The 9,757-nt window shown below is 47.3% G+C and overlaps 4 protein-coding genes across 4 annotated transcripts; 3 read left to right on the top strand and 1 right to left on the bottom strand.

Moving 5' to 3' along the window:
- Positions 1 to 880: 880 nt before the first annotated feature.
- Positions 881 to 2,188, bottom strand: PGRI_038890 (uncharacterized protein; the record flags this gene model as incomplete). Its single annotated transcript, XM_040791602.1, has 1 exon — positions 881 to 2,188. One exon carries the CDS (start codon positions 2,186 to 2,188, stop codon positions 881 to 883), a length of 1,308 nt encoding a protein of 435 aa, XP_040645679.1.
- Positions 2,189 to 5,595: 3,407 nt separating this feature from the next.
- Positions 5,596 to 5,954, top strand: PGRI_038880 (uncharacterized protein; the record flags this gene model as incomplete). Its single annotated transcript, XM_040791601.1, has 2 exons — positions 5,596 to 5,815; positions 5,872 to 5,954. The coding sequence occupies 2 exons, from the start codon at positions 5,596 to 5,598 to the stop codon at positions 5,952 to 5,954; spliced, it is 303 nt and encodes a 100-aa protein (XP_040645678.1).
- Positions 5,955 to 6,487: 533 nt separating this feature from the next.
- On the top strand, positions 6,488 to 7,747 carry PGRI_038870 (putative malic acid transport protein; the record flags this gene model as incomplete). The annotated part of the gene is made up of 1 exon (XM_040791600.1): positions 6,488 to 7,747. One exon carries the CDS (start codon positions 6,488 to 6,490, stop codon positions 7,745 to 7,747), a length of 1,260 nt encoding a protein of 419 aa, XP_040645677.1.
- Positions 7,748 to 8,612: 865 nt separating this feature from the next.
- PGRI_038860 (uncharacterized protein) lies at positions 8,613 to 9,596 on the top strand (the record flags this gene model as incomplete). Its single annotated transcript, XM_040791599.1, has 2 exons — positions 8,613 to 8,683; positions 8,765 to 9,596. The coding sequence occupies 2 exons, from the start codon at positions 8,613 to 8,615 to the stop codon at positions 9,594 to 9,596; spliced, it is 903 nt and encodes a 300-aa protein (XP_040645676.1).
- Between the last annotated feature and the right edge of the window lie 161 nt (positions 9,597 to 9,757).

Below are 9,757 nucleotides of genomic sequence, written 5' to 3'. Positions count from 1 at the left end.
CCAGTCAGGTCCTCCCCCCAAAGGCCTTTTGGAAGAACTGACGTTGTCTCCATGTCGGTTAAACGATTGATGCAAATGAGAATGACCTCGGAGCCAAGTGGTTGGAATATGGAACCAAGCAGGCGTAGTGATTGCTGTCCCGTAAAAAGATGGTCGAAGGAATGAAGGATGACCAAGAGGACACGAAGAGCACGATCGCACAAGAATCCTTTGTTTGATTGTTGGTACAGACAAGAGTAAGATGGTCAACTGAGAGTATGCAGTCGACTCGCCGTGGAGAATGATTGACCGACGCGACTTTTTCTTTTGGAGATAAAAGTCACAGCCCTGGACCTCAATTGGATAATGAGGTGCAGGGAGGGAATATTTCGTAAGGGTGGCCGTGGCTGAGGCCCAAAGAACAGAAATCAAACGGGCAAATCCCAGAGCCCAGACAACGGAAAAGCGAAGCAAACGCGGCGTGAGACAAGAACGTCGCAAGAGAGATTCTCACCTCAGGTGAAGGTGAGTGAGAGAGAAGTGAGAGAGCAGTGAGAGAAAAGCCACTTTTTTTTCTTTTTTTTTGGGGGCGATCTCTTCTGTTCTTACTTTTTCGCTCTCTCTCTTTTTGGATTTTCTGTTTTCTGTATTCCGTATTCGGTTCTTTTTTTTTTTTTTTTGGTGCATATTGGCCAGTCAACTCAGTCTCCAAGCCCAACCCCCCACAAAAAGCTTCTGAGGACGCTTGACGCGCGACTCCAACACAGCATTGTATCGGCAAACGAAAGAGCTGCAGGACAGCCAAGAAGGACCTAAACAACCCTCCGAAGAGAGGAGTTCCTTCGAGGTGTCCCACTCAGCACTTTCGTTGCTAATACATGTCCCACCTCCATCGAGACATCTAGGCATGATGCTGTCGACGGCGACGACGGCGGCGGGACTGCTGGGGAAGAGCGTTGTCATCGAGCAAAGTCGTACCACAGTCCGTAGGAGGATCAATGCCCACATTTGCGAACAAGGGAGCCGGAGAAAGAGGACCACTCTGCGAATCACCCTGCTCCGCCAGATGACCAGGGACAAAAACCGGAGCCAAAGCCGACAAAGGCGTCGAGCTCGGAGGCATCGCAAGAGAAGCACGGGAAGCGTAAGAGGCTAAAACATTAGAATGCTGAAGTTCCTTCTTTTCCTGTTGTGCTCTCTTTGCAGCGCGACGTCTCTTTGCTTGCGACGGACGGTTTTTTCTGCTGAAGTACGCCGGGGTGGAATCAGGACGCTCATCTTCCGCACCGTTGCTAGTCAGACTCTCAGCCGGAGCCGGAGGACCGTCAGCACCGTTTCCAGTCAGACTCTCAGCCGGGGCCGGAGAATCGTCATGGTCGGAGGCGGTCAGACTCACAGCTGGGGCTGGAGAATCATCCGAGTCGGAGGCGTAGAGATCAATCGAGTTCCAAGGGTGTCGAGAGACCAAGTTCTCGCGAACGTCATCAGTAGTGCTAGCCGGCTTGGTGGTATTGCACTCCGATTCTGGCTCCGGTGCCTGCTCATCTCCCAGGCCTTTGGTGATCCGGTGGACCCAGATACCTCCAGACTGAGAGAGAACCGACACATGAGACACAGATTCGGGACAACTGTCTGCGGCCATGACCCACAAAAGAGCTTCTTCGTCGGTTTCCGCTGAGCCCGCGATCAGAAGATCCATCTTTTTGTCAAAAGATGAATCCTCCTCGGCTACAAATTGCACACGTGCAATCTGCAGCTGGCCCTCGAAAACCTTCAGAATCCCCTCCATCATGGTTTCAATGTCGGAGAACAATTGCCGTTCGTAAGCAATCAAGACCAAAGAGGCTTGACAGAGCCACCAAACACAGACAAGCAACAACTTGGCAATGAAGCCAAGCCCAGGCCCCGGCAGAAGTGAGTCGATGTCGACATCTTCCTCGGGAACAGAAGATGTCACTCCATCACTTGTCCAGAGCGAGACTGGGATGGGTACCAGGAACGGGGTGGGAAACCAGGGCGGCATATCATCGACCAGTCCAGGCCGGACGATGATATCCGTACCAAGGTTAAGAACCACGAAGTCCGTCGAGTTTGAATACCCATGGCTAACGTGAGAGCGCGACTCCTGTACAGGATGCTCGCGCTGGGGAGCGTGCCAGCCCTTGGAGGCTGCAGCATCGACCAGGTCAACGAAAGCCCAAGACTCCATTGTCAGCTGGAATGTACCAGACAGACGCCGCATGAACGACTGCTCTGGAGCAGTGAACCCCGGGATGGGGAACCACTGACTCCAGAGAGTCATGCCCACGAAGATACCCAAGAAGGGAATCAACATGGTTTTTTTTTTATTTTTTTTTTCTGGATAGGAAAGAGACAAAGGTATCAGCATGTGTCAACACAAGTCAACGGAAGGAGTGTGATATGAAAGGGGACTTGATCCAAGATTGTTACTTACTTTTTTAAAATAAAAATGTAAAATAAACGCCGGCGAGGGCCGGGGACGCGGGGGGAGCAGAAAGAGTCACAGCGCAGGAGGCGCTGTTGAAAACTGTGTTGGTAACTTGGGAGGAAAGAGAGAGAGAGAAGAAAGAAAGAGAAAAGTGAGAGAAGAAGAGAATTTATAGGAATCCCTGGTGACCCTGGGTCCCAAAATGGAAGGTACACAAATGGAAGGAGCGATGGACACATTGTGTCTCGACCATTGAATGGGAAGGCGCGACTTCCAAAAGAGGTAAGGGTAAGACAATAGGTATTGTCCCCCCACTATTGATTCTATTGACAATTCAATCTACAATGGCAGGAGCTACCGAAAAAGGACCCAACGGCTATTCAGAAGACCAAGATTCTACAGGATCTAGTTTTAGTACTTAGATTTGTGCTTCAGCACTCGCACTACACAGTAGAGAATCTGAGAGATACCTTCTATATAAGACAGGCCTAGCCACGTACATTGTACACAGCCGTAGTCTATTTAGTCAAAATTTCAGGTCTTTGGGGGGTATATTGATGTGTGTCGCATGACTCTAAGATCTTGTATTCGGTGCATTGCTAGATATGGGAAACTTGGTCACATCCCATGGCTTTTTCGCCGTAGCAAACCCAATGCACTCAGGCTTTGGGGTGCCTATCTCTCACTTGAGTTGGCATTGTGCTTGCCATATCTGATGCCAGCTACCTTTCCAACTTGTGTGGATGGTATCCTGAAATGGCAACTTCTTCCTCCTTAAGATGACCATTACATTGATGTGTCTCCACGGTGGTTGGTCACTGTCACTCCAGATGAGAAGACCAGGCTCGTGGTCATATACAGTTACTCAGTGGGTTAACCATGCAGCGCCTGTCAGCCATCAGTACGGCAGCACTCCATCTATCCGGGTTATCTATCACTGTCTCCAGGTTGACGACTGTCTAGAAACGCTCACAGGCTGATGCTCTGTGGCAATGTCTACCCCAGTCATCATTCTCCATCGTGCGCACAATCGTTACCAGTCCGAACCCCCCGGCTCCACCCTCCGCGAGAAGATCACAACAACTGAGGTGAAAGGTCCACACGTCTATCTGGTGACTGAACCAACCCTCCTGGGTTGAATAGCACGCGAAACCGATATCTACAACTTCTACCGAGACGATACCTTCCTACACATCCGTGAGAACCTAGGCAGGATTGAAGCCCCCACAAACTACCCTGAATCAAATATAGCGTCATCCATCTTGAGATAACTGGCAATGAGATACACGTCAAATTCTCTTGATCAAGTATTGTTTCAAGTCGGATATGACAACTTGATGAAGAGAGCTGTATGAGACTTCTCTCGTACCTCCTTCCATAGGAGCGCATCTCAACCTATATTTTTACTCTTTTCTAAGCCTTTTGGTCTCTATTATTCCACTTTGCACAATGGCATTGATTATGCTCTTTGTTTCTCTTTGTTGTCGTATTGAGCTGGATAAAACTATATAAGAAGGCTCGATGCACTGCATCATTTTAGTCTGAAAACAACGTATAACATTGTGTTATCGAGAACACAAACAATCTCTCAATAAACTTGACCTACATAGTAGTGAATAGGAAATTTACATATTCTTTGCGGGCCCCTTGGCCACAGCAGATTTAGTGAGTTCATAGCCAACTTCAGCCAACTTCATTGCAATGGCTCTCAAATACCCCGAGTTTGAGCCACAGGGAGACAGCTTACGGCTATGGATGGAGTGTGCCGATGAGCCCAAGTGTCCTATTTCTAAGACTACTCTTACTTTATCAGCTATTGATTCTGAGTTATGGCATGTCGTTTCTAACCCAGTGTCCCTTACAGACGATTGGGCACTCTTGTCCGATACTTTTGACCTAATGGTTGATGTCCCAGCAAGCATTCGGGAACCTGTTTATCGATCCCAATCTGTTCTTAGAATCAAAGGCGAGTTGACATACTGGATTGGACGAACGGGACCAGGCGTGATATTCATGGATAATATCAGGAGATCACAGGATCCCACGAGTTTTTACATGTCCGAGTTTGCCAAGGCTATCTATGAGTCGCATTTTCCCTTGGAAAGTCTGAAGTATGTCTTTGTTACTACTATTATTCAAAAGGAAACTGTCTCCTTTATTCGGGATTATATTTACTCTCGAGAAAGGGTTGGGTTTCCCAAAGAGCCACAAACTTGGGAGTCTCCTTCGCCTGAGTTTTGTGGTATTCTTGGTACTCCCATTGGTAAAGTTGTCGCAGCCACTGTCTTGTGTACATATGGTCAAGGTGTCAAACGAATTTCACGTATTGTCATATTCCATACTGGAGAACAGTGTGAATATAACCTTCGGTTTGATATTGAAGATGTTTGAAATTCACAGCTGATTTTCTCAGATGACCTTTGTCTTAAATAAAGAAGTTTTCAAGTCGAAACCCTTTTAAGTGCAACCTACAATGCTTATATTCCATGAAGATATCGCATAGAATAAGAGAACGAGACTTATCTTGTTAAATCATAACTTGGAAAGATCTGTTAACTCTATAACCTTAAGATTCTTGTTGAATAATCGAACTTTTGAAACAACCTTGGGGGGATGTGCTAAATCTTTCTGTGCTGATCCTCGGTACTTTATATACCCTTGGCTGCTGCCTACCGGTCTTTGTTTTGTCTTGGGCTTTTCCTTTTCGCTGCTATTACTTTATGTATCTAGTTGACTTGTATATATACATATTCCTAACTCTTCCACATTTAAACCAATAAAGTACATGTTTAGTCTCGATGACAAGCATTAAACTAAACCCATAAAGGCGATAGTGAACCATCAGCTATTTTTAGCATTTTTCCATCACGACACAATCTTGTAATAATTGGACAGACACAGTTGAATTGTGTCAAAAACATGGCCAATGGGGCGGTCGCGGTCGTTCCACGTATAAAGACAACACATCAGATACACCGAGGTATCACTTGTAAGTTTAGGCTTTTCCATCTTTTCTTTCATATTCCCCTTCTCGTTTCATCTCACTATCGCAAGACATCTATCCATCGCGGAGGCTCTCCCCTCCACTATGCACTGACCCACCTCTTACAATCCAAACTGCCTTCGCAACTTTTCCCCAGTCTTAAGCTTTCTTTCTTCTATTCGAAATGGGGCTCTCCAATGCAGCCATCATTGTCATCGTCCTCGTCGCTTGTCTCGCAATAACTGCATTGGGAGCATCGCTCTTTAAACACTACAAACCCGCTGATGGAGAGACCCCGTTCAGTCCAGGCTACGAGCAGAAGCTCTACATGGCCGAAGTGCGAGCTCGAGGGTTTGCAAGTCTGAGGCAGATATCCTGGGGTGGAAGGGATCTAGAGTCACGTCGTATGTTCTGTTGTATTCTTGATCGAATAATCTCGCTAACTTTTATTGTTGATTAGATCCTCCAGCGGGGCCGGGCTACTATCGCCCCCACACTTATTACGCTGAAGACACCACCACGAAAGACACAGGAAGCTCGTAGCTTCTCCAGAAGTCCTTTTCACGAAATTACATGGATATTTGCCGGGACACGGGCATTACGAAGAGGGAAAACTGGCGTTACACGGATTACGGCGACTTACAGCAATTATGGGTTCTTCTCGGGGGGGAAAAAAGCACTGAGATGTGAATTGTCTCGTCTGGTTTCAAAGGATCAAGGATATGTTTCGGGGGAGTATTCTTATTCGGTCGGCCCTGGTGATTTTGACGATTTTTGTCTTGAAATTAATATTTTCTATGGTATGAGAGTGGCCCCGGATCTGTGCACAACTCATCTCGAACTTACTGCCTTACCCGATTTGCTAGCATCCGCATCTGATATTCACATTAGTATTGCTCTAATCAAATCCAAAAAAAAAGTTATCTTTACAAAATGAAGCAATTGTCCACGGGTATGATTTGGAGATAGCTCCGAGCTTTAGCTAATGACGTCAAGACTCCCCGATATATACTATCCAAGACATTTGCAGATTACTCTCTCGCTCTAATGCGAGGTGAATCTCACAGAGACAACACATGTCAGATCAGGGAGGCCTTCCTCCACCGGCGGGGCCGCTGTCTCGTGCCCTGTGGAATTTCTCATCGTTGTGGTTCATCATCCCTCAAGGAACGGGTATAATAGCTGTGATACTCTATCGACTGAAATACCAATTCAATGGGTTGAAAACCCTCGCCACGATCGTATGGATCTACACTATCGTTCAGCTTGGTTTATTCCTTATCCTCTACCTCTTACGAGTATTCTTACACCCAAAACATGTCCTACACCAGCTTCGGAACAAAACCATCGAAACATCCTGCCTCTGCTGCATATCCATCGCCTTCACCTCCATCCTCCAGATGGCTGCCCTCAAATACGGAGACACAGCTGGGCTGGCTATTTACATCCTCTGGTGGGTAAACACCGGCATGGCCGTACTCGCCTGTATGGTGATCCCATTCGTCCATCTCAAGATGCAGCAATCGGGCAAACGACACATGCAGGCTGACACTTTGATGCCATTCCTTGCGGCATTGACGTCTGCCGCCGGTGGTGGTGTCATATGTCGCGTTGCGCGTATCAGTCCCCGCCTCCAGGTCCCTGCTATCATCGTCTCCTACCTCGAAATCGGGATCGGCCTTGCCCTCGTTGCTGCGTTCGATACCATTATACTCGCTCAGTACTTCGGTCGCCCATTCCAGACACCGGACATGGTATACCAGGATATGATTATGTGCGGCCCTTGCGGACAGGCTTCGGTCGCGCTCCAGGCTTTGGGCGAGGCTGTTCAGGCCGGTAGCTTCGCGGCATATGATCGCGGTCAACTGCTGACTGCGAAGGCGGCTGATCCCTTTGCTTTCATCAGCCATTTCATTGGTCTCCTTGTCTGGGGGTACGGTATCTTTTGGTGGTTCTTTGCTATGCTGAGTATCTGTTATACCCTGTACACACAACCTGGGGGCTGGAAACAGTCACGGTTCACCATGTCTGTGTGGTCTGTGGTCTTTCCGTGGGTGCGTATGCTTATTTCTCTGGTTTTCTTGAGAGGGTTGCTAACAATCCTTCGATCTCTCCAGGGTACTTTCACCAATGCTGCCGTTGAATTTGGAAGGCTTATGGATTCTCCTGCCTTCGATGTGTTCTCCACTGCTCTTTTGCTGCTGCTCGTAATCATGTGGATAATCATACAGATCTTCACACTGAAGGGCATAGTGACTGGAAGAGTATTCGGCCTAGACCACGGATGGAGAAAACGATATGATGACCGACGGCCTGCGGTCATCAAAGAAGCGTGAACCTTAAAACATCCCAATTACTCCGATTGGGTTCGCACACCTCGCAACATCACCCATTCAATATTGGGAGAATGCATGTTCAACTCCACATATCTTCGATCACAGGACACTGAAGTGTGCGTTATTATGAATGTCGCTACTCATAAATCCCGAGGTCGGCCATCACGAGGTCCGAGCTTCCGCTGACATCATCGCCTGCTTGGTTCGGAGGAACCTTAAGTCGGAGGAACTTTGACCGGCTTTTGAGGTTACAAGTGTACTGTTGTAGGCGTACTTGTGATCGTCAAGGTACTTTGGACTAACGCTTGGTAACTTGTGGAGTGATTTACATCTGAGCCAATATTTTATCCATATTGGGTGGCTATGGGGTACTTTTTGAGAAGTTGAGGCTGTGAATTGTCCGACCCTAAAATCGGGCGCACGGCTCGGAAAACCCAAACACCGAACATTAGGTAAAAGCCACGATCCACAAATCTTATAGTCAACGTACCTATGGGGGTATAGTGCGTAAAGATCACTTGTGTATTGAAATTTTACTCCCATGGCCTCGCAAAATGGAATTGTAGAAGCCTAGTCCCAATGGCTTCCAAGACACGGCATGTACGGAGTAAGAACTTTATACAAATGTCCCAGGCAGCCAAGATATGTGTCTCTTTACAGCTAAATCCGCCGTATTCGTACTAGTTCCGAGTTCGTTGGACCCAGTTGCCTTGGCTCGTGCACGTTTAGTTATACGAGTACGGCCTTACAGACAGGGCTGACTAGCTAGCTAATTATTTATTATAAAACGGTCAAGACCTTCTAGCCCTCAACTATTTTCTTTTCTGGGTTTATATCAATTCTTCAATCCTAGAGACGCGACAATATGTATGACTTCGCGATGGAATCCCCGGATAGTACGCCAAACTATGATAGCGACACAGCAAGCGAAGAACGGTATGTAAGAATACTCCTAGAACAAAGGAAGATGACATGGCAATTCTTTCATCATGAGAATCATGTCTAATTCATCCCCAGACCATCATCTCAAACCCTCAACACCAAAATACAGGCCAAGTTCCAAATAGCTCGGCCGCCTCCGAAATCAAGTCAACTACTTCGACTCAGTCCCAAACTACTCCTTCAAATTCAACAACTCTCTCCAATTCATCGACCAGTGCCTGTACTAGAGATATGGCAACCCCCACTTCGCAAATCAAAATTGTCGAAATGTTTCCCTCAACGCCCAAAGCTCGGCACAAAGGATATCTACGCCACACTCAATGAGCCATACATCACCAATAAGCAAGCAGAGGGACAAGAAAATCCCCAAGAACAAGATACAAAGTCAAATGGTATCCAAGAAAAAGACATCGTCGCTGCAATGTGCCAGCCGTCAAGCAACAACAACAACAACAACAACCCCACATCATCAATTCACTTCCGTGACGCAAAATGCATCTGGCAAGCTTGTGCCAGCTCAGCAGGATCTGAGAAAGGCACATGTTACAGATTCGTCATCAAAAAAGAAGACACCACAGCCACCCCCGAGCAGGGTCGGATGATCATGCAGTGGGAGAAACGGGCAGTCTCCGCAGATGGAAACGGGGAATCCGGGTCTACGGATAGTGAACACTTCGTTCTAGTGGCAATTGACCGCAAGGCGCGTCGGAAGAGTCGCATTGCTACTATGACTCCAGGTGGGCTGGAGATCACCGTGAGGAAGAGTTCGATCTTGGATCATCTTCGGACTTGTTTGGCATTGACGGAGCCGGTTTCTGAGGGCTCCGCGGATTTGGAGACTTGGTTGTACACTCTTGTGTTGACATTGGGAGCTTCGGTGGCTTCACAAGAAGGCTGGTTGGGTTAACTTTGATCGAATGTATCTAACTTAACCGTTTCTACGTTGTACATTGAAAATTCACTGGTATGAAGGATTACTTGCGATGTCTTAATGATAACAGCGACGGCATATTGCATTCCGAGTACTAGGACTATATAAGAATGTAGTATTCGACAGAAGAGAAAGAG

This window comes from Penicillium griseofulvum, assembly GCF_001561935.1.
Source record: "Penicillium griseofulvum strain PG3 chromosome Unknown contig_86, whole genome shotgun sequence".
Lineage (NCBI taxonomy): Eukaryota > Fungi > Ascomycota > Eurotiomycetes > Eurotiales > Aspergillaceae > Penicillium > Penicillium griseofulvum.
The sequence above is the reverse complement of the archived record's forward strand: the minus strand, read 5'-3'. Positions and strand labels throughout refer to the sequence as shown.